Source organism: Carlito syrichta, unplaced genomic scaffold, assembly GCF_000164805.1.
Source record: "Carlito syrichta isolate Samal-C Ts95f unplaced genomic scaffold, Tarsius_syrichta-2.0.1 Scaffold155190, whole genome shotgun sequence".
Taxonomy (NCBI): Eukaryota; Metazoa; Chordata; class Mammalia; order Primates; family Tarsiidae; genus Carlito; species Carlito syrichta.
This window is the reverse complement of record NW_007099286.1, coordinates 65,257-90,616: the sequence shown is the minus strand read 5'-3', so window position 1 is coordinate 90,616 and position 25,360 is coordinate 65,257. Positions and strand designations below refer to the sequence as shown.

At 44.5% G+C, this 25,360-nt stretch overlaps 1 protein-coding gene across 1 annotated transcript in view; it reads right to left on the bottom strand.

Annotated features, from left to right (window-relative positions):
* The window catches only part of LOC103252357 (B-cell lymphoma/leukemia 11A-like), a 101,757-nt gene that overhangs the window by 11,149 nt on the left and 65,248 nt on the right, over positions 1–25,360 (bottom strand). The window contains 1 exon segment of the mRNA XM_021709055.1: positions 4,312–4,413. Within this exon segment, the coding sequence (XP_021564730.1) occupies positions 4,312–4,413 (102 nt within the window).

Below are 25,360 nucleotides of genomic sequence, written 5' to 3'. Positions count from 1 at the left end.
ACCATGACAGGCAGCAGGCTGAGAAATGCTACACTAGCCTCCTCATTATTTTGAGAGGCTAACAACGTGAACCAAATTATACAACATCCTGCGCCCTCGGCTGAGACTCAGCTCCAGTTGAGAAAGAAACAGAAAGATACAGTTCAGCTAGTCAACTCTTTGGCCAGTAGCCAAGCCGTCTGGAGAGGGGCCCTGCTTAAGTCACATTATTTCTCTCTTGCTGAAAAGAACCGAGAGTGGTAAATGCCACTTTGGCAAAGAGGGACTAGCTTGACTTCACAAAATCTTTCATTTGGGGAGATAGCTAAATTTTACGTGTGTGTGTGTGTGTGTGTGTGTGTGTGTGTGTAGTAACTAACCAGTCACCTGCAGCATTAAAAAGTGTACAAAGGATGAAATGATGATGGCCAAAGGACAAAGATGAGAAAAACAGATAACTTCCCAGGAATTCCAAAAAAAGTAGGGCTTAAAATATAACTGAGAAATAACAAACTTTTCTCCCTTTTAAAAGAGGGGGCCACAAGAGTTCCCTAAGCACACATCTAGTATTCATCAGTAACTTTTTAAAAAGGACAAAATTCACCATGGAGCTTTAGAGTGGGGATGAGGAGTTAATCAATTATATGATTTCTCCATTTAGCAAGCCAGAAAGAAAAGCTGGCAGGGTCTTCTCAGGAGCCCCCAAAACAAGCCAGCCTCGCTCAAGCACTTGTCTAAATAATGGACTCCTGCCCTGACCTTGTAATTTACTTTACAATGCATTTATAATCTCACTCAATATATCCCACTCCTGGGTAAATCTCTTTAACAAGATTAGACGATAAGATACCAAAATTAGGTTTCAAACATTTGTCTAATGTGAGGGGGGGGGAAAAGGCAGAAAGATTTTGAAAGAAAATGCTGACATTAGTATCACATTATCTGCCTATTTTTGTTTGCCTCCTCTCTTCAAAGGGAAATAAAAAGCTTCATTGAGAGTATTTTCATAAATTTTTTTGTTGTTGTTGAACAATGACTTGGGTCCCAAATAGACTGGAAAAGAACGATCTGGTTCCAACTACCATGGTCCTTTGCCTCCCTGGGACTCTGGGTTATTATAATACCTATTTAGCCTGACAATCTGAATTGGGGAAGTAAAAAGGAGATTTATCAGATGAAGCAAGTCCTTAACACTTTCATTACTCCAAATGCCTTAAAATCATATTATACCTTATAAAATTCTACTGAAACCCAGGACTAGACCCATAATTAGTAATGCTGGTTTCGCATGGGCCATGAATGTGGTCATTGATAAATGCTGAAGTCTGTGGCACACGGCAGTACCAAGGATCTCGTCTGTATCCTTTCACAAAGGCTCACATGAAAAAAGTCCATTTTATTTTGCTGCCCTGAGCTTCCTAAATTTTTCTTTTCAGAGCCAGTTATGTGATCATGCTACAGTATGTTAACACTGTGATGTTATCCTCCCCTCTCTCTCATACATTGGGTCAGAGAAAATGGCATTTTATCTTATAATGAGCATACAACATACAGTTTTCACTATCACATTTTAGTATTCCCATCAACTAGATATTCTAGATTATGAGGGCAGCTAGTGTAATCATAATGTCAATGAGAAGGGCTGTTACGATCGAGACTAAAGATTACATGGAAAGAGCTGCTTTGAAACTGGTAATTATTACCAGTCCACTAATAGCAAATGATGCATTACAATTTCACCATATAATCTGTATTTCACTCAGCTCATGTCGGTGTACCATATTATATTACAGTGCTCACAGATTCTAAATTCCTAAACTGCAGTCATCAATAAATGTGTTACTTGCCATAATTTGTGAAATTACTTTGTTCGTAACATCTTTGATGGTTTAGAAAGACCAGAATTGATTTCCTCCGTGGCAAAATTAGGGCTACATTGATTTATTGATGTTCAAAATATAATAATATTCTTCATTTACTCTGATGAAAATCAACTTCTCAACTTGAGGGCTTCATTGGGCATTCACGGGGATTGTTTTGATTTAGAGCAATAAGCAGAGACCTGGCCCCTAAGCATCAAAAGGGTTAAAATCAGCTGTTAGCCCACCTACTGGCTTTTGTTTTATTTTATTTCATTGTACTTTATGGGAAGGAATGACCCCCATTTCTAGTGTGTCACTAATGCTAAAAAGTCATGTGATCCAAGCCTCAAGATTCAGAAGAACAAGGAGGTCTGAGGCTGAACTGACTCTGTTATTTACTGGCTTGTGACTTTGGGGCAGTCTTTTAATTTCTCTGAGGCTTAAAATTCCTATCTGTAAAATGAGCATAAGAACAATACCTTTAAAGAATTGTTGTGAGGTCCAAATGACAGAAGTATATAAAAGCCCTCTGTAAACTATCAGGGCCAACATATGAGTTTTCATTACTACCGAGTGTGATTAATTATGGAGAGTAATGACTAATCACATTACATGCCCAGAATGGCTTTCATAGGGAGGTCTGAATTCAGACCTTACCCCAGGCCCAAAGGAGGAGGCTCTGGTTAGAGAGGCAAGAGTGACTGGTCCACCAGCAGGAAGGCCACAAGTTAAGTGCTAATTGCTCTGAAAGCCAAGGGCAGCTAGTTCATGCAGCTGAGTGGGTGGGCATCCGCCTTGTTCTAGAGCTTTCTGGAACCCCACAACCCGTTTCTACATACCTTGTTCTGGTCACTCCTAAACTGGTCCTCCTGGCAGGGGCACCAGCAAACTATATATTCCCTCTTTGTGGGAAGGGGAAAAGGGCAGGGGTTTCAAATCAAGATCCAATTTTCTTACCCAGCAAAACAAACTCTCTGCTCTCAGAAAAGCCAAGATGAAGAGAGAGAGGGCTGAACTGTTTCCCAGGCCAGCAGCTTGGCCTCTCAACTCCACCCTCCTCTCAACTGCCCCACTCCCTTCTTTCCCTTCCCTCCAAGGGTGGCTCTGTTCCCACAGCCAAGAGCGGGCCCCAGGCACCCCCAGTAAAATGAGGAGAGCTCTCCCCACCCAGCCAGCATGTAGGGACTTGACAGGGTGAGTCCAACCCCCCAAACTCTCTGCAATCTGTGACCTAACCAGGCTTAGGCCCAGCTTGTGAGGTTGGGGGGGGCAGGTGAGGTGCTTTAACCCCTGCACCACCCAGCCCTCAGGACTTGCTTGTGAAATTCACACAATAACTCTTTGTTACCTAGGATTACCTAGGAGTTAACAAAAACAAACAACTGGCTTTGAGTTTGGTCTCAGGATGCATGCCCTGCTCTTCAGATACCATTCATGAGATGGCTAAGTCTAGTTTCTCTCCCATTGAAAAAAACAGTTCTCTTTAGAGCCTGAACTCTTGCATCTTGCTCTTGGTCATTCTCTTCCCATGACCCTTTCCCTTTTATTTCTCTCCACGGTAGGTTATTTTTCATTTACTTTCGAAATAAAAATTAGATGTCATACTTCTTTTCTTCTTGAACCTGCTTTTTTCGTGTTTGGGGTGGAATCACCTCCTCCCCCAACATTTTAGCCATGCATGATTCATACCATGTGTTCCTCCTTAGAGGAGCAAACTGTATTACTTTCTAAAACAACATCTTTTAAAAGACATTTGTATAAATGTATACTTTTAAATTTCATAAAAAGGTTCCTATTATGAACGCTGACTTGAACAAGGAAATGGTGGTGGTGATGGTGGTGGTGGTGGTGGTGGTAGTGGTGCTAACAGTGACAGTGGAACCATCACATTTTAACTAGGATGCTGTGCATTTTTCTCTAAAACTGGGAGAAAAATAAATAGAAATGATGTGTGTATGCATATATATGCACATCTATAATGGACCATGTATATCTAAGATATACCATGTTCAAATACACATGTAAATGCATAAAGAACAGGCATTAGAATAACTCTGGAGCGACCCTAAACTGACTCCTTTTGGTTCTGGCCTTGGCTAAGGATGCATGCCACGGACTAAATTCAGAATCCTAAATGAGGCCACAGGAGTGAATGTCCGGCCATAAAATGGGCTCTGAAGGCACAGACCCATCCGCCACTAGCCATGGAGCCAGACGAGACCCTGGGGAGAAGACCCTCAGGGATGAGCCTCTGTCATCTCCTCAGTGAAGAAAGGAAGAGATGGAGGGAGGATGTCCCTCTGGGGCTGAGTGGAGTAGGGAAGCGAGTGCCAAGTGAGTAATGGAATAATGCATATGCCAATCTATTTTGGAAGTAACTCCCTTCAGTACTTAAAAAGTAAGGGTAATTTCCAGCAACTCTCATCTCTACACACATGGACATTTGTAGAAGAAATAAGGCTCAACTTACAAATACCCTGCGGGGCATATTCTGCACTCATCCCGGGCGTGGGGATTAGAGCTCCGTGTGCAGAACGAGGGGAGGAGAGGCCCCTCCAGTGCAGAAGTTTATCTGTGAAAGAAATCCAAAATCAAGCAAGAAAGCCATAAACAATGTGCATTGTAAACCACAGGATATCACATTTCAATTCCATTAAAATAGATTAACATCATTACAACAGCCTTGCAGATACTTCACAGGCCCAAGGCCTGAAACAAAGGAACAGTGGTGAGTTATTTCCCACAGTTTTTGTTGTTTTTAATTTTGGTCTTTTTTGACAAAAGGGAAGGGGTTTGTTTTAGGTATGAGAAGGGGGGTCTTTGGTTCATTCGCTGGTTTATTTGTTGTTGTTTGATTGTTGTTTTGTGGTAAGAGACATGTGAACAGCAAGGGGAAAATAGGTAATATTGTGGGTGGGCTGGAAACATGGAGAGATTTATCTGCAAGGCTGGTTTACATACATACGTTCACTTTATAGACAAACCCAAGCAAAAAACATGCTGATACGAAATGAGTGGATTTGTGAACCATTTTTTATGGGGTAGAGTTTCATTCCGCTTTCCCCATCCCACTGCCTCCCTCTTCCCATGCTGTATTTATAATAGGACCTTCAATGATGCAAGAGGGAACCTTGGGCATTTCAGGACTTGGCCGGGTCACACTCCAGAATTCTGTCAATGGAAGACCCTGTTCAGGTGTGGCTTCTCACAGTACAAAACAGTGGAGGATGAAGATTAAACTTCTGGGATCATTCAATGACAAGAAAACAATCAGCCTCCAATAACAGTGGCACTCAGAAACTGTGGCCCACCTCCTTTGCCATTCTGTTGTACTTTGCTGCACTCTGGTGAGGAAAAGGGACTTCTCACACTAATAAACATGAATCTAGCAGTCAATTGAGCATTTCCAGCAAAAATCTTTTTTGAGAAAGGAAATATTTGGATTGTGCAACCTGTGGATTTTATGGTTTGTGTGGTAAGTTCCTGGCTTTTCCAAGTCCACCTTCAGCTAACTAACCGTGTAGAAGTCCACCTTGAGACAAGTGAAGGCTGGAGAGAGTAGGAGGAGCTCCTTGTGTTCTAGAGGCTTGGAGTTTGTGATGATTGGAGGAGGAAGGAGAGAAGAAAAACAGACTTTGAGGGTGAGTAAACAGAGTATGTTTTCCATTAGCTTAATATTAAGAGCACTTAGGAGTGTTGTTGTTATACTCTAGGATAGCAAGTCTCCCGTGTAAAATATATCCTGTTCTCCTTATATAGACATTGCCAGGCACAGCCAGGCAGTTGGGACAAGGTTTTCTTTCATGAGGAGCCTGGTGGGTAACAACGGCGCGTTGCTCTCACACAGCCGGCATAAATCCATTGTTACTGGGCCTGCAAAGGGAGGACCTGGTGGAGGTACCACCTAGTCTGAGATCATCTATAATAGCGTTTCCTCCTCTCTGATCCAAAACAAAATAAATGCCACAAAATGAACCAACAAAAGCAAGAAAACCAGACTTAACAAACAAGTACGTCTCCATTTGACTGTTTATGTTAAATAAATTGAGAGTATGGGGTAAAATTAACTACAGATTTAGTCACCGTATTTTTCTTTTTCTTTCTTTTTTTTTTTTTTTTTTGAGTTGGAGTCTCACTCCGTCATCCAGACTGGAGTGCAATGGCACACTCCAGGCCACCGCAGCCTCCACCTGTTGGGCTCCTGCGATTCTTCCACCTCAGCCTTCCAAGTAGCTGGAACTACAGGCGCGTGCTACCACGCCTGGCTAATTTTTTTTTTTTTTCCTTGATGTATTGTAGAGATGAGGTCTCGCCAAGTTGCCCGGGCGGGTCTCGAACCCGTGGGCTCAGACAATCCACCCACCTCGGTCTCCCAAACGACTGGGATTACAGGCTGAGCCACCAAGCCCGGCCTAGTCACAGTATTTTTCAGTGAGAAATCTGAGCATCTATTTTTGCACTTGTACTTGCCTCAACCACTTAATAAGTTTGTTTGCTGCCAAAACTGAAATCCTTTTCTTAGGACATCTACACAACTCAGGTATTTCTGTGACCCCAGCATAAAAGCAACAACGTTCTTAACTTGGACCCTTGCATACGGAGAGTCTAATTTCAAATTCCCTGCCGCTTACTCTGGGAAGAATACCCTAAAGTGCTTCACCAGGCCTCCAACAAGAAATGAGAGAACTGCTAACCTAATCCAGGCTTAGCCCCATACGTGTTGGCAAACCTGTCCACAAACCCATTAGCCCTAAACAAGCTGAGCTGCGGGAGCAGCAGCTGGACTAGTTCGATATAGCGCCGGACCACATGGCACAGTGAGGTCTTATCAACAAGCGGATCTGAGTTTCTGGTGTTGTGGTTTTTGGTTTTTTGAATTGCAAAAAACCTTAGAGACCATCAAGTCTATGTCTTCATTTCACAGATGGGAAAACTGGAGCCTGAGAAATTAAGTGACTTATCCAAGGCTATACTGACGGTTAACCGCAAAGTGAAGATAAGAATCAGTCTCCTGACCCCTGGTCCAGTGGTCTTTCCTGAAGCATCTGTCTCCTGCCCTTTGCTGTTCCTGCCTTGTCCTTCAATGCCCAAGAAGTGCCATTGAAGAGGGTTCTCTTTCTACTGACCTATTAACAAAGGTTAACAAGCTCTTGAGGGAGGATCCAGCCCAGCAGCGTTGAGTAGGGTTTTCAAAAGGTCCAAAGATACTGACTTGATCTCACAACTGGAAAACAAGGCCTTCCCTGCTGCCTGGACTCCTGGCCTCACCCCTGCTGTCTTCACCCTCTACCTCTTCTTCCCCTGCAGAATTAGCTAGTTGAAGAGAAACAAACCATTTAAATCAGTCTAACAAGCTATTTACTTTAAAAAATAATTTTAAAAAAGCTCATTGTCTTCGGATAAGAGAGACTCAAACATTTATCTTCTTCTAGGAAGAGGGTCAAAGCAAAGCCAATTGGGGACCCAGCTGATTCTGCTGCTTCTTCCACTAAACACGTCCATAATATTCTCCTTGGTAAGTAGAATCGACATTCCCACGTGAACTGGAAATGCTAAATTGTTAATAGCTTCCCTAGGGTTTAACTTCTTGCTATGATGCCTTCAATTATTTCATCACAGCTTAGGCAAAGTAAAGTATCACAATTAATGCTTCTGTGCATCAAACTCCAGGAGCAGCTCTGTCTTCCCAGGCTGAGGGGGAAAAAAAAAAGAGCTGTCCTTGATTGAGGGCCTCTTCTCTTCCCACCCTCACTTTCATTCTTCCCAAGGAGAGACAGAGACGGCTCTGGTTGCTAGCTGGGGAGCGGGTGATCTAGGTAAGTCCTCTTTATTTCTCTGTTGGTGCTTTGGAAAGTGATTCTCAAACTGCAGACCCAGGCCCACCCACCATCAGCATCACCTGGGAGCTTGTTGGGAAATGGAAATTATTGGGCACCACCTCAGATTTACTGATCAGAAAGTGAGGGCAGGGAAGGGAAGCAGCAATCTGTGTTGAATAAGCCTTGCAGGAGATTCTGACGCACAATCAGTAAGCACTACTGTCTTTGGGTAAGGGAAGGAAAGAAAGCTAAGCTTTGATGTTCCCTGCACAGAGACCTATGGGCCATAAGGCAGTCGACCCTGTGTCCAGGCCCATGTCCTTTAAGACTGGAACAGTCAAAAACAGATTAAGGGAGGAGGGTAGCTGGGATTGACAGTAGTCGATATCCACCTGGGGAAGGGGGCACACCTCATCAATAAGGGTACCTGCACAATGAACATTTGTATACCTAACCCTGAATTGTACCCCACAATTTCAAAATAAAAATTAAAAGAGAAAAAAGACAGATTAAGTTTGGGGAATCCCTAAGGGTTCCTCCATTAGGAAATCGAGGTTCCACCCTCCATCCATCATTGGCCATGACAGGGAACATGCCCAAGCTCTCCATCAAGTAGGGAGCCTTCTGAGCATAAGACAACACTCAAACCAACTTATGCCAGACAGATGGGGTCCTGACTGCTTCTGTAAAAGTGGCAGTGTTTGAGAATGCAGTCGTGGCATGCTGCACAGAGGAAGAACTGGACTCTTGTTTCCCTTTCTGGACTCTCATGTGACGTTTCCCACTTCAGAATCAATCTGTTTGCAAACGCCTTGCACTCCTCTGGTGGAAGGTGTTTCAACCTGTTCTATTTCATAAAGGACTCTCTAGGTCCAGCATTGCCACTGGGGCCTCAGAAATGCCTTATGCATTATTAGGGTACAAAGATTCCTCATAGGTGAATAAACAGTCTTATTCTTCAGGTCTAATTAAAAACCTCTAACAAACTGGGAATTATTTTGATTTAATGTTACACATTTGATCACTTTACATTTCTATTTACACTGGGTACCAACTTTTGACACAGAGCTCTAAACCCAGAGGGATGTCCCTGGAATTTAAGGTTATTAAATCAAGTTTTCAGTTTTCTCAAGAACATCTCAAAGATTCCTTAACTATTAACATGCTATTTGTTTCTGAAACTAATCACTGGACGTGTATTACAGCCATATAACTCTCTACTAATCAACAGGTAATATTGTGAATTTCCAACTGTGCCAAAACAGCTAAGCAACATCATTCCAATACACTTAATGGCTGCTTCGGGAACCCAAATGTTACCAGGTATTAAATTCCAGGCCTTCTATGGGAGTACATAGATGTGTACTCTGTGTGTATGTATTTTTTTCTTAAACAAATATTTTACAATAGTTTTCATGGTTTTTTCAACAAGACAGGTATAAAAACATAAGAGCTGTCCCAAATGGAAAGGGCTATCTTTTGAAGCTGTGACCTCGCTTTCACCCTGGGTCTTCAAGAAGAGAATGGATGACAACCTACCATGATGAGGAGGAATCTCTATGTTGGTGATGGGCCAAAATAAAGGACTCCTACAGTCCTTTCCAGGTCCACAATGCTCAGATCCTCCCTCTTGCCCACATAGCCACCTTCTAGACTACACTTAAAATGCATCCTGAACATTTGTTGAGTTTGCTGAAGGAACCAATTCCAGTTCTGAATCCAATGATTGGATTCAAGCCACATAAACAACAACAGTGCAGCTAGTGTGAACTAGAGGCTTCTTTATCTAACTGCAAAGCAAATGTCCTTTTTATTCAGCTGCTTTTAGCTCTTGACCCTGCGTTTGTCATAGATACCAGCTCTTCTCTCCTAGATTCTCTGACTTATCAGGGTATTATAGAGCAAACATTAACTATGCCTATGTCTTGAGTTGTGTCAGTCTGAACTGAAAATGTGCCAGCTTTATCATTGCTAACAGACTTCTTAATTAACCTTCTGATATTGTCAAAATCACATTCCCTTTTGTTCTAGAAATGAGCATTTACATGAGCATTTTTTCCTTCATTGCTTTTTTACTGGCTAAGATTTTATGAAACTGTGATGCTCTTTAAAAAGTGTATTCTGCAAAAACAATAGCAAGCAAGAACTCTAGACACCACACTACAGCATTCCTTCACTGAAATTCACTCATGGTCCTTATATTCCTTGATACTTCATCAGTGACTTTAATTACATCAGTCCCTCGTTATTTATTTATTTATTTATTTTTTTGAGTTGGAGTCTCACTCTGCTGCCCAGACTGGAATGCAGTGGCCACTCCCGGCCACCGCAGCCTCGGCCTGCTGGGCTCCAGAGATCCTTCCGCCTCAGCCTTCCAAGTAGCTGGAACTACAGGCATGCACTACCACATCTGGCTAGTTTTTTGATTTATGGTAGAGATGAGGTCTCACCAAGTTGCCCAGGCGGGTCTCGAACCCACGGACTCAGGCAATCCACTCACCTCAGCCTCCCAAGGTGCGGGATTACAGGCTGAGCCACCAAGCCCGGCTCAGTCCCTCATTTTTAAACTCTTTTTCTTTTTTCAACCAAATCTATCCTCTCAGAGCCTTGATTACCCAGACAATGGGTTACTAATTTCACCTTTTGAGAGTTCTCATCCTAGGCCTTTTCTGGATAAAAAAGAGGAGGTACAGATGACATCTTGCATGCCCCTTTATCTATAAAAATGCAAGCCACCAATCTGTTAGGACTAAACAAAATTTTTCTGCAAGCTGTGTCTTTAACATAAGTAAAGCATATAATTCAAAAAAAATAAAAGCTTGCTTTTCTGAAGAGTAACTAAGCCAAAGACATTGTGTTCCATCTTTGTGTTGAAATGCAGATTTCCCACTAAAAGGCAAATCCTTCATTTCAAAAGGTTGAATAGGATGGTACTTAAAAAAAGAATTCCAGCTGGTTAAATTTAGGGTGTTGAAAAAAGTTCACTCCAATAATATTCTTTGGCTCTGGGCCCAAAGTATTTTCACTTGATCGTGAATTAGATAAATTTTTATTACACTTTAAGCTTTTGCCTTAGAATGGTGAAACTTATCTAGGAAACTGAGAGGGCAGCTGCCTAAAAAGACAAACTGTCTTAGGATCATTTTGTTTGTTTGTTTAACTGGGTACCTCACTATGCAAAACGTGTGCTTCCCAGGATAAATTCCATTCACTCATTCTTTCATGCATTCACTCAACAAATATTTACTGAGTATCTACAATGCCCAAAGCAATGGGTTAGCCTCTGTGGGCAGCAGAAAGAAAATGCAGACACAGATTTCCCCCACAGCAGCCTTCATCTAGCAAGAAAGGTAAGGCCTGCAGGGAGTACCCCAATGCAGAAAGTATGTCCTGACAGAAGTCCAGATGAGCTGCTGTGGAAATTCAAAGAAAGAGAAATTACTTCCATTGGAAAGGAAGGAGAGAGGCTTTAGGGACGAGGTAACTTATGAGCTGGACTTTCTATATGGATGCTCAGAGAAGCCAAGTTCAAGATGTATATAGAGTAAATAGGGCCCAACAGGTAGTTACATTCTAATCAAAATCAAAATATTGCACACAAATTCGTCTGGTTAATGACAAAGAATGTGATCATCCAAATGAAGGTTTCTGTGAAGTCTTCTGCTTTGACAAATTTATATTTTCAAACTTCACATTTTCCTTTTTTTTTTTTTTTTTTTTTTTTTAATTAGGGTCTCACTCTGTCACCCAGGCTGGAGTGCAGCGGCATGAACACGGCTCACCATAGCCTTGACCTCCTGGGCTCAGGCAATCCTTCTGCCTCAGCTTTCCTAGTAATTGGGACTACAGGTGCACATCACCATGCCCAGCTAATTTTTTTGTTTTTTGTAGAGATGAAGTCTTGCTATATTGCCCGTGCCAGTCTCAAACTCCTGGGCTTCACCTGCCTCGGCCTTCCAAAGTGCTGGGATTACAGTTGTGAGCCACTGCGCCTGGCCTAAATTTCACATTTTCTTAAAATAAGGTATACATCCATGTAAACTACTGTGAAATTCCATGAAGGTTCTTCATCTGTTCTATTTTGTTTTCCTCCCCCCTACCTCAATTTTCCCCCTTATAAATGGTGATGGCCCACTAAGGCAGAATTCACTCTGAGTCAGGCAAGCAAGCGTTGACAGCCATACTCTTCTTTGCAATATTATCTGACTTACATAATCTCTTTCAGATGTATCAATGCAAATTTAAGATAGGCTTGTATTTGCTGACACTTTTTCAACAAATGACTGTTCAAGAAATGTTGAGATTTTACTGTACCACTCTGTCTCTTCAGTCATCATCTTGACCTTCCCTCCAAATTTCCCTTCCTTCTTTTCTTCAAAGTCCTGGGGAAAATGGGGGTAACCTTACTCCGGCTATGACTCCTTATTTCAGGGTTTGGGGTATATGTGTGTGTGTGTGTGTGTGTGTGTGTGTGTGTGTGTGTGTGTGTGTGTGTGTGTGTGTGTGTAGGTTTGCCTTTCTGAGGCATTTATCAGGTAATTTGCAAACTACTTTTAAAGATGCCTTTGCCCAATGCAGTCCCAATGCCACCACTCCCCAGATTCCTTTCTTCCTTTAGGAAGCGGGGACTTGAGAGAATGCTAGAGCAAAGTCAGAAATCTAGGTTCTGCAGTCCCAACTCTGCCCCTCACCAGCTGCTTGTGACTTTGAGAAAATTCTTTTTCCTTTCTAGTCCTAAGTGTTCTCATCTTTAAAAAGAGAACACTGACCAGGCATGGTGGCTCATGTCTGGAATCTCAGCATTTTGGGAGGCAGAGGCGAGAGAATTGCTTGAGCCCATGGGTTCGGAGATGAGCCTGAGCAACCTGGTGAGACCTCGTCTCTACAAAAAAATCAAAAAAATTAGCAGAGCATGGTGACATGCACCTATAGTTCCATCTACTTGGGAGGCTGACGGGGAAGGATCGCCTGAGCCCAGTGGCACTCCAACCTGGGCACAGAGGGAGACTGACTCAAAAAGTAATTAATAAACTAATCAATCAATTAATTAAAAATAAATATAAAATAAAAAGAGAAGACTGGATTAGATGGATGACTTTTCCCTCATGCCTGCTATATCAGTCCAAGCTTCCTTGGGACCAGCCAAGAGACCTACTATGGTCTGGCCAGAAGCTGGCCAGGATTGCCCTGCACCCCCTATGACCTTGACAGGAATTAGGAGGGGCCTACAGGAGAGTGTGGGCTAGGCCTCGCCCCGGGCTAATCCCTAGACTCAGAGTGAGCCAGATGGTAGATTTCAACCTCCTGGGACACAGTCTCCCTAAATTCACCTGTCTGTGCTTCAAGGAGGAAACCTAGGTGAGTCCTGAGCCAATGAGACTGAAGGTCAGAGAACCAGGAAGAAACTTCCCACAAACCCAGGCTAAATGTCAAGGGAAAAGGTCTCTACAGCTCATGCCAGAAGGCCAGTGGCAAAACTCGGCCACACGCCAGAGCCCAGCGCCTGCTGCTCAGGAGGGCACACACAGGACACTAAGAAGAGTGGGTGCTTTCCCCAGCCACCTCAAACCAGGGCAGCAATGCTCAGGCACCCTGTGGTCCCTGCTACCCATCAGCGTGGAGGGTTCCTGGAAAGCCCTGTGTAAAGCGAGTTTCTGTAAACTGAATCGCATTTGCTAACCAACATAATTTCAGAGATGTTTCGTCACCCTTCCAGGCTTATTGAAAATTGGCAAGGCCTCTCGCATTTTACCTTTTAAGTGTGTCTTCCTCCCCCCCACTCTCACCCCCCAATATCCTCTCTGTCAAGTAGTTAATGATCTGTAAACAAACACTTTAAATTCAGTGGGGGAGCTCACTATTTAAAGGAACCCTGTGGTGAAACCTTTTGAAAAGTTAACAATCTTTCTGTAATGTGAAAAATCACCCTCTAATTTATCAGTTTCCATTAATGAGATTTTTGTGTGTATGGGGCCTTCTGAAAGTGGGGCTCAACTGCAGTCAATGCCTTTGTAGTTAGAAGAAGGGGTGAACTATAAAAGAGGCTGCCCTGAACATGTTTCTGTCATCTAAACTGTCCAACTTCACACGCACTTACTTGTATTCTCAAACAACCCTCTGTGGCCCCCTTACTCCACCCAAGAAATGAAGGAAGGAAAGTCGTAATCTTAGACTGGAAACCCTTGAAAACCATACCTGAGTGTCTCCTGAGTTAAGTATTAGGTGCCTGAGAAAGGTAAAAAAACAATTTCAGCCGAAGGGAGGAAGAAGCATCAGGGCTGTTGAAGACAAATCTGATGAGAATGACCATTTGCAAACGTTTGATTCTGATAAGACCTGCCAGGGCAGAGAAGGCCTTCTCCATCAAAGCCAACAGAACACACAACTCCAAAATTACTCTGAATAGGCCATCTTTTTTTAAAATTTGTGTCAATTCACAGCAAATGTAATGTATGCCTCTATATCACCATTTTGATCAATCTTGAGAAAATACCATAATAAGCTAAAGAAAAGCAAACATGGTGTGTATAAGAGACCCCTGATATTTTTGTTCATGAGCACTGTGGAGGCAGAGGGACAGTGGTGCTGGAGTGATACAGAAGAGAGACACAATGAGCAGTTGTGGGCAGCCCAGGCAACACTTCAGCCAGAAGGAGCTGGAAGGATGGACAACCCAGGAAGGCTCCGTCAGGCCTCTCCCACTGCTGAAAAGGCCAGAGAAGCCTGCCTCCAGACCAGGCCCTTCTTTTTTTTTGAGTTGAAGTCTCACTCTGTCGCCCAGGCTACAGTGTAGTGGCACCCTCAAGGCCACCACAGCCTGGACCTGCCGGACTCAGGTGATTCTTCCACCTCAGCCTTCCAAACAGCTGGAACCAACAGGCACGTGCCACTATGCCCGGCCTCACCCTTCTCAAGCACTCCTGGTCTTTATGGAAGGCTTTATGTTTTTCCCAAAGTACTTTCCTCACATCTGCCCCCACAGTCATCCTGTGGAATGAGGGAAGGTGTTATCCTTGTCTCCCAGTAAGAAAATGGAAGATCTCAGAAGTGTCCTTTTGCAAGTAGTGTGGACAGGGCTGAACCTCCAAATTGTGCCCACCTTCTTGACCACTACTCCCACCGCTCAGCTCAGGGGTCCCCAAGGTGGGCCACAGCCGAAGGTGTTGTCTGGGCACTAGCCTTATGACCACTTACAGGCAATTGAATCGCTTCCCTTTCTGGTGCTATAAAATGGTGTGTGTGTTTCAGGGGAAGTATTTAAGGCACTAATACTCTGTGACAATCTTGACCAAGAGATTCTTAGAACCAGAATTGGCCATCCTCCAGAATTAAAACCTATTATGTTCTATGGTTAACACAGAGCTGCTCGGAAATTATGAGAACTAATTTAAGGCTTCAAAGCTCTACAAAAAAAAAAATGGTCTAGCAGGTCAGGCTCTGACATTTCTTCAGGAACAAAAGTAGGCTGCCCTCTCGCCTGAGGTGAGGCTGAATGAAGGAGGGCTCCAGTGCTGTGAGGCCAGGCCTCCTCCCAAGACAGCAAGTCCTTCTTTCAGAAACAGGCCTCTGCCCGGGGCAGGCAGCAACTGCTACAGTCTCCTCAGTCCCTCAGCTCCTTCCCACCTCCCCGGCATGAAGCAGCCCAGCTCCAGCCACAGTCCAAATTTCTCTGACAGTCCCATGGAACAAAAGACAGGCCTGCTTTCCTGGCTTCATAGTTATTTTCCTGGCTTTTTATCCAATTTTGAATCCTTCATTTATACTGCTGACCAATCTGGAAAAGGTTCCCAGAACAAAAAGGAGATGCCCACAGGTACAATCTGTCGTCATTTAAGAAGCCCCAGTCTAGCCACGGACTAGGATGCTGCTGACTGTCAATTTGTTTTTACTAACTCTGCTGATTCAATGGGAGTGACATCCAATGTTCCCAGATACCTCCAAGCTCCTCAAACCAACACACCATCCTCAACTCCTTTCTACCCACGGCGCAGGTTCACTTGGGAACCCAGCCTGTGACGACCTGGCCTCTATGGGCAAAGGGGCCACACACTACAGGGGAGACCCCAGAATTATTTTTTATTTGAGTCCTTCTAAGACTGCCTGGGCAATGAGGTGTTGTAGGTCTAGCATTCGACACAGTCCCCACAGTGAGGCCGACCAAAGGCCACCAATGTCAAGATCTCTCAGGTCTACTAGGAACGTGAAAGACTAACTCTCCCTTAACAAGCCCCTCAGGCTGAAATCCTTTTGCTTCCAGAGCCTCAACCTTCAACTGCTGGGTAGAAAGCCCCCTCTGTCACCGGTCCACAGATCTCCGCCGCCATCGTGCTCAAACCCTGTCAGGCGGTGGGGAGTGTGGAGGGCAGGCTGACGCGGTTTCAAAGAGGCCGACCAGGCAAGAACCATCCTGTACTCCTGCCCCGCTCTAACGCAATAAAATGTCTTTTATCAGTGTAAATCAAGGCAAAGAGTCAAGGGTCTGTCACCATTTTAAAGAGGCTTATTACATGGCCACAAAAATTTGCCTCAGGCTCAAACCTGGCATGTAAGGTATCAGCGTGGGACAGGTTCTTTTGATTTGATTTTATTTTCTTACAAAATCTGAAAATGAAACGCTTCTGTCCCTCCCTTCCACCAACCGTTTTTTGATTTATGGGGAGGAGGAAAGAAATCTGAAGTTGACAGGTTGGGACAACTCCACTCAGCTTTCTCACTCAAAAGCTGCTTTTGTTAAATCATACTTTGCATTTATGGCCTCCGGCTCTTGGCTGACTCTGGTGGCTCCTCCAGCATGAAGCCGGCTGTGGACTTCCCCAGGAGGAGGCCCTGCTGAGATGAATGCCCCTCTGCACCAAGGGTGGGGGGTGGCTAAAGGCCAGGGGGCTGGGAACACGAGACATCTGGCTAGATAATGCAAGCGGCTGCAGAGAATATGCCACCTTTCTGGCTCTGGCTTTCCACTACATTACTCTCGGACCCAGGGCTCCTTGTCATCAGCATGCACCTACCACTGGTTCCCCAACCAGAGTTCAAGCCTTCCGAGAACCAAGACCATGTCGTCAGCCTCTGACTGCTTGACACCAAGCTGGGCACAGAAGGACCCTCAATAAATACTCAGAAATCAAGTGCTGTGCTGTGGACTCTTCTTCCTGTTGGAGAGCTATTCTAAATGACCTGGCTGGAAAGACCAGGCCATGCAGCCAGTGGTGACCAGAGGAAACCTTCCCCTCTCCAAGTCTCTGAGGTCTCCCTGGTAAATGATTCACTACCAAGGAGCCTCTGGGTCACCCTTGACCCGGGAGATGATTACAGCCCCTTGAAAGTGGCTGCTGGCCATCAGTTCACTGTACTATTTTGGCAATCTGTAATTGTATATTTACTGAATGGTTGTTATGGACAATCAGGTTAATAATTCACCTTCCAAATGCTGTGTAATTACACAGCCAGAAGAGCTACAATGGATGTCAAATGTCCTTACATCTTCTGAGGAATTGGTCCCAATTACTAGTCTGGGTCTCTTTCTTCCCCTCAATTTTTTTTTCAGCAATCCTCCATATTTTCCTTTATTCTCATTCCCCACCTGTATCCCCATCTTTCTGCCCCAAGAGAAAGAACAGTTTGAAGTACATCCGTTCAAGTCCCATTTTAGAAGTCATAGTTCTAAGTAGTTTTGCTCTACTAAAAGGGCTTAAAATTAAGGCTAGGAAGAAAGTCAAGGGGGTGCACTACAGGCTAGCCTGGAAGCCCCCGGCTGCCTCCCTGCCTCAGATGCAGGCAGAACACCTGCAGCCACCCACACCTTGTCCCCTAAGTTGCTCCAGCTTCTGGCACAGCCCAGGAAAGGAAGAATACAAAGCCCTGGTGTGCTCAGGGTGGTTGGGACTTCCCAGGTCAACGACTGACAAGGGCCCTGGATGGAAACCACATGGACTCAGGAGGCAATCCTGGCAGGGATCCCTTCCCCACACAGCACTTCACGCCCAAGCCCAGCCACCCACCTCTGCTTGGGACGTGCTAGAACAGGGGTCCCCAACCTCTGGGCCACAATACGGGCCCATGGCCTGTTAGGAACAGGGCCATACCATGAGAGGTGAGCAGCGGGTAAGTGAGGCTCCTTTTTCTGCCAGATCAGCGGAGGCATTAGTTTCTCACAGGAACACAAAGCCTATCATGAACTGCACATGCAAGGGATCTAGGTTGCAGGCTCCTTATGAGAATCTGATGCCTGATGATCACCACATCCCACCCCCCGGCCCCCCAACTCCACTTGCATCTGTGGAAAAATTGTCCACGAAACCAGTCCCTGATGCCAAAAAGGTTGAGATTGCTGTGCTAGTGGGAAGAGAGAAAAAGCACACCCTGAAAACAAAAATGAAGCAGGGATCCCAGGAAAAGTAAATACATCCAGAGCCCAGGGTGCATCTGTGTCTCCCAAGAGCTAACCCATGCCCTTCACACCTCTGCTTTGTGGTTTTAACACACTACACCTCACTCACCACAGACACATAACCATGCTCTCAAGGGTCAGAGCAATTTCTGCCTCCCCTACAGGGCAGTGTGGCAGGTTGATCTGGGTCACTCGGGGCTGGAACTGAGGCTACCCAGGCTACAAACTGGCTGGTGAAGGAGGAGGCAGTCAAGGGTGACAGCTCTGTCCACCGATGGCCCCTGGCTAAGAGTGACTGCAGCAGAGACAGTGTTTCTTCTCCATTTCAATGACTTGTGCCTTTTTTTGTTTGGTGTTCCACCCTACATCTTTCTTTCTCCCACACTCCCCAACACACAAAACACAGAGCTCCAGCGTTTTTCTTTCATTTTTATTTTTTGAGTTGGAGTCTCACTCTTTCACCCAGGCTGGAGTGCAGTGGCACAATCACAGCCACCGCAGCCTTGACCTGCTGGGCTCAAGTGATCCTTCTACCTCAGCCATCCAAGTAGCTGGAACTACAGGCACGCACCACCATGCCTGGCCAATTTTTATTTATTTATTTATTATAAAAACAAGGTCTTGTGAAGTTGCCCAGGCTGGTCTCGAACCCCTGGGCTCAGGCAATCCTCTCACCTCTGCCTCCCAAAGTGCTGGGATTACAGGCATGAGCCCCCATGCCTGGGTGGCTCCAGTGTTTTAAAATGCTTTTTGTTTTCACAGATGAGATGATTATTACTATTATTATTTTTGAGTCGAGGTCTTACTCTGTTGCCCAGGCTGGACTGCAATGGCACGATCATGATGCTCACGGCTCACTGCAGCCTCTATCTCCTAGGTTCAGGCGATTTTTCCACCTTAACACCCCAAGTGGTTGGGACTACAGATGCTTGCCACTACGTACAGCTAATTTTTTTATTTTTTGTGGAGACGAGATTTCGCTATGTTGCCCAGACTGGTCTCAAATTCCTGGGCTCAAGCAATCCACCGGCCTCAGCCTCCCAAAGTGCTGGGATTACAGGCATGAGCCAAGATTAATTTCCTAACAGACCCCCAACACTTTCTGTTATGCTGGGAGAGTCTTTTGACCACCATGGTGTCCTGTAATGATAATTGCTCAGCTTGTTATCTGGGAAACGGGTTAGGGAAAGCCTCAATAGACAGACAGCCCCACAGAAAATTCTCAAACTCGGGGAACCCACCTAGAGAGAGAGACCTTCTCCAGAACCTCTGGTCAGTTCTGGTCTTGGTGTCAAAAGGTGTGTGAGGGAGGATGGAATGAAGTTTCCCAGCTAAGGGTGTGGCTGTCACTTTCAGATTTAACATCCAGTCATAAGGGCACTCCTGCCTCCCAGGGAGAGAGGCAGCTGTTAAAGGGGAGATTTCTACACGCTTAGGACATTTTGAATCATTCCATCTAGAGAGTTTAGTTTGGTTGGAGTTTTTGGGGTTGTTTGTTCAGATTGTGGTTTCTTTTCCTCCATTAAGAAAAAAATTGGAACTGTATTTCTGTTTCCTGTTCATGGCGCAGACAGAAGGAGGGTGTGCAGTGGAGGAGGTGTGTGGGGAGGAGGCTGAGAGATGGAGCAGGGCCGAGAATATCCGGAACTGGAGAAAAGTGAGAAATGGAGCTTTTTTCTTGGCTTCCAAACAGTTGTAATTTCCACTGCCACTGCTTAGTTCCTGGGCACCAGGCACAGAGAGTGGGAAAGGGGCATGTGACAACTTTGCCACAAATCAGGATTTGGCATTTAAATCCACAGGAAGCAAGAAGAATAGAGGGACTGCTTATTTATAGATTTGCAGATGAATTGAATGAGATAACCAAAATGCACTTCTCATGTATGTGAAGGAGCCATTCCATTTTCAGACTTGGAAAGTTCTCCATAATTGAGTATCGCCTAACCCTGACAGCACACTGCAGCCCAAGGTTAAGATCAGCTTCCTGAAAATGGGGCAGAAGGCGGCTGCTTCAGTGGTAGCTCAAGAATTCGACTTTTGAAGGACAGGTGGGTACCACACTACATTTAACTGGAGTCAGTTCATCTGATTATACAGTGCCTTGCTTTCTGGAATATGTAATCATCTCTTTCTGATGACATTTTAAATATCCAACTAGACAAATAATTGCAGCAATAATTGATAGCAGAGTCAAGCTGGAAGATCATTGATTGGCAGAGTCCACACTGAAACAAATCTTTTCTTTCAAACATTACAGACATGATGCTTAAATCTAACTTTTGCTGATAAATGCTCAAAATCTGATTTACTGATAAGGCACTGCAGGAAAACCTGCACTTCAGCCTGTGATTACTTTGTGAGATGCTTGAGAAGTATCAGGCAGTGTGATTTGTATTATTTCATTTCCCGCGAATAATTTTAAGGATAGTGTGGGTTATTTGAAGAGTAGAATTGTTGCTCCTTAATGCTGCACTTCCTGAACAATGCTGGTCAACAATCAGGGTTTACAGTCCTTTACTCCTCTAATACATGTCCTGTCGCAGAGAAATGGTCTTGACAGGGGAACACCCAGAAAAGAAGACACACAAATGATCAGCTCCACTCCGGTCTTTAGAAGCTGTTTTAAATCAATGCCTCAAACTGGGGTTCAAATTCCCCTCCTCCCTGCAAAGAGCCCTGACCAGGGTCACGAGGCCTGAGTCCAGGCAAGTCCCAAGTGATCTCAGGCAAGTCCCTTCAGCTCCAGTCTGTTTCTCCGTCCAAGGGAGAACCCAACTCGATTGCTGCCTATGTCATGTGTTTTTGCTTGTAATATTTAAGTTAGGGCACTGCGTTCAACAATTCAGACCCCGTGGAATGCTGCAATTGTCAGAAATAACTCACGGAGGATGCTCGTCTCCAGGAAACATCAAATGAATGAGCTGGCATATTAGCAGACACAGATTACAGTAAGGAAAATCTAAAACAGAAGATGTATCCAAATGATTCAGCTAGCAACAAAAGAAGAATTTGGGGAATGGGTCTGAGCATTTGCCCAAAGCACTAGAGTGAGGATTTCTTTTTATTTTTCTTTTCTATTTTTTTTTTCTCTTCTTGTTGATCTTTCTTTCTTCCTTTCTTTCCTTTTTTTCTTTCTTGGCTGCTTTTTTCCCTTTGAAACCAAACCATTATAAGCAAGTGGGTTTCATAGCTTCTGTTAAGAATCAGAAGCTTGTTAGATGTAATGATTATCTGCGTCGTGACACTTACTGCATATGAGGGGCTCGTGGAACCGCTTCACTCTCATTTAGAGCTCCTCCGTTAATTAGAAAGCCCTCAGATTTTCTGCAAATGCAGGTCACTATCGACAGCTCATGCTTTTGATGCTTCGCCTGTGACAGTTGTTGGGCTGCCCTTCCAGGAGCTGGCAGGGTTGTCCAGACTCTGACAGTGTCAGAAAATGCAGTCACCACGGCCGCTTCACAGGAAGTTACACGTAAGGTCCGCACAGTCTGTTTCCCCGCAGCCCAGAAGCCTGATGAAATCTGCACTCACATTCAGCTGAAAATAGCTCAAATTCCAACCCTCTCTCCCCCCCTGCCTCTGTCTTCCCCCTTTTATTCCTTTCCACTTCCTCTCCTTTTTCTTTCTCTCTAGCCTCCATTTCCAGCATCTCCGTTTTCTCATCTTCCCTCCCTTTAGTTCCCAACAATCGGGGTCCTCTGCTGTTGAAAACAGCCACATTCACCAGAAAGGGAAGTAGGCTTTACAGATAAACCGGGTTGCTTTTTACTGAAACGGCAGTGATTGTGGAACAGAAACTCCCCCAACCCTGCCTCCTTAAAAAAAAATATTTCCTATTTTTCTGCACCGGTCAGCAGCCGCACCTGGTGAGGTTGAGGTCAAGTCTGTACTTCCAGCATGGCTCACGTGTTTTTTCTTAAGAGAAGGGGGACTTTGGAGGGGGAGAAAAAATGAGAAGGAAGGGAGGAAAGGTTAACAACTCAAGCAAAAATGCATATGGGGCTGAGGTGTCCTGCCCTTATCAGCATTCCAACATAAGACCTCAAAATTATAGGAATTCTCACTTAAGAACAGCTCGTTAAGGGATATATGTGCTGGGGATCTAGGGAGGGTGGGAGGGGGTATGTGTCCAAGACCATGTGTGTATAAACTTGCGCTCTCTAAATTTTATCAAGTTCAAGCCAAAAAGAAATCCTCTGTGGCACTTGCTTAGAACGTGGCCCCCCCAAAAAAGAGATTAGTATTTAAATCAAAAGAGAAAATATAAAAAGTATTTGCACCCCCTTCCCATCACCACCAAGGCATAGCCCTGGAAGAAAAGGCTTCCCTTGCAGCCATAGTTCCCAAGTTGACTCTCCCGTTGGGCCAAAGCCCAATTCCCCAATCAGGCGCCCTACACCTTGCAGTCTCTCAAACACGTGCGGGAGTCTGGAAGGTAGTGGGTGTCTGGCCTTGCAGTTGCTGGCTTATGAAATGCAATGGGATGGGGCACAGCAAGAGGCCATACACCAAGCTACGCATTCACACAAACCCAGAATCTGTATGGCACAGCCACCAGGCAAGGCCACCCCAGCAAGAATGCCAGGGAGAGCATCAATAGCAACCTCAGTGGGTCGCGAACTCTACCAGGGCCCATGCCTCCATGGACATCCTGCTGCTGCTGGATTGGGTTTCGGCCAACAGAAAAAACAGGATTCTGTGAGCCAGGCGAGACCACCTAATCTTTTAGATTCCACCTGTTGGGGTAAAATAAACCTAAACCCAGAGAATAATGTGTCAAGTGGCAAAAATCAATCTACTCATTTAATAAGAAAAACCCTCCATCCAACGTCACAAAGCTGCTGAATATTAGGTTCCTGGGAAGCTGTCCCAGCAACCTAGATATGAGAAACAACGTTTGCTATTCTGGGGTGAGAAGTGAAGTTGCCTTTCACTCGGGACTGTCAAACACAGTCTATAAATACCAGCAATGCCCCTGTGAACAATGGGCTGGGCTCAACCCAGAGAAGGCAAGTGTTTCCCTAAGGTCACACAGCAATTCCAGGTCCCCCAGACGTATCCTATTCCCAGAGAGATGACTGTCTTCTCTTGTATCTACACAGTGCTACATCTTTGATTCCCATTTTCGACATGAAGGTTGGGGGATGAGATTGCACATTTTAGTTCTTCCCTCCTCAACTTTCTTCCTTCAATCTTCTGCTCTTGTTCTCTTCTTCCCCAACACACACACACACACACACACACACACACACACACACACACCACAAACTTTTTAGTATGTTAAGGGCTCTATTTCCACAGCTACCCCAAATCTCCAAGACCTTTGTTCCATCAGCAGTTCAAGAGTAGAGAATTGTGACAAACTGTTCTTGGTTCTGAAATGAGTTCGACTGAACAGCTGCTTGCTGAAAGCCAAGACATCCTGGAGATACTGGTACTGGGGATTTCAGGGTCCTTGTTCTGTGGGCGGGTCATGGCTCATTTCCAGAGAGTGACTTGTGATTCGTTTTCTCCCCCACACATCAAAGCGAAACACCAATCACAGCTCTACTGGCCCACCTGGCCCCACCTCCAATTTGGCGACTTTGCCGCCTTCTCACACAATGAGAAAGAGAGCCGGTAGCCAAATTCTAAGAGTTCACTTCGTGCACATATGTGTAGTTAAGTACTGAAGTGAGAAATTCAAGAAAACTATACTTAGACACATACACACACACATCTTAAGACATCATTTCTAAAGAACTACCAACCTAAGACATTGAAAGAAAATGGCTATATCAAGCCCAGAAAGTCTTGAAATTGTCCCCTTCCAAAAACCACAGCCCTGTGGTAGACATGAGGTCCTCTGACTTTGAAATATGTAATGCACAGAAACGAGCAGTATGATGGATTAGCTGGGAGGTTATTATTGGACATATGGAAGTTTCAAAACTCAGTATCAGGTTTGGGCCTAGAACTCCTTTCAGGAAGACCTTGATAACATTAGATGGTTGACCAAGGCATTCTGGTATGACAGAGAGGCAGCTCGGCCTTGGAATGACTACACCTTCCCCCACCCATCGATGCACCCACTCAACGCCCTGCGACCACTACTCACAAGCAGCCTGAATTGAGACACTCTGGTTTCAAACTCAGCCACTGCTCTGCCCATGCCCCCTTTCATGTATTCATCCTTTCCCTTGCTGACAGAAATGGAACCAGAACAAATGAATATTCAACTTTAAGATGACTATTCTATCGGAACCAAAAAGGCTCAGGAAATTCAAAGCTAAGACAAACTCCCCGCCTTTAAGTCTAACTTCGCTTTTCAGACTTTCCAGAGCTCCATGAACAGTGAGTTTCTCTGTCTCCAATCTGTTATTTGCCACAAGGCAGGAGGGGGGAAGATAGCACGACACCTCTAAATGTATAAAGTTCTAACCTTTTACCCATATAATGATCTACTTAATACAATATTGTGTCTTTAATCAGAGAAAGAGGAAGATGATTTGATATCCCATAAAACTCCCTAACCTATATTTTGCAAGTCAATTAGTCAAGCTCTTTGTGCTAATGGCAGCAGGGCCCATGTTGCATCTCCAGTCAGGATTTCGGGTGTCTACGCCCCACAATACCACACACCAAGAGTGAAGGGAAAAAAGTCAGTGCAATGGCAGTTACTTTTTCATCAGCTATATGGAAATTGGGAAATCACCTTCTCAAATGGAGATTATACTCCCTTGAGATCCTCTGGAAGGCTATAAATAATAGAACATACTAATCAACATTAGATATTAAAAAATGAATACAGAATCAGATGAAGGGAAAACTAAACAATATGCTGACAAAATTCAAAACAAAATAAAGACATGAAAAAGAAGTCTTAGCTGAGCCCCCTGAAGTTAGCCCTATGCTCTGGCAACCAAACCAGCCTTTAATGAGGGTGTTCAAAGTAATCATTTCCCACTCCCTTATTTATAGGCAGTAGCATGGAAAAAGCAAGAGGCTTAATTTTGATGCAGTGATTTTTCCCAATAATCATACTACCTAAGGAAGCTGAGGAAAGGTGGAGACTAGAAATTTATGAACCTTCTATGGGAAATCTGGATAAGAATTTGGTCTAAATGTATGAGAAGGAACAGGGACAACTGGCACAAACACAAAGTTCTAGTGTTCCAGCTCCAGCTGCCTGGTGATATCTGCCTCTAAAGGCCTACGGACTCAGTGTTCCCATCTCTAGAATGGAGTCCTGTGTCCAAATGTGGGGTGGCATTATGAAGAACACTTAGATGTTAAACTCTTTGTTTTTTTTTTTTCCTTTTTTTTTTTTT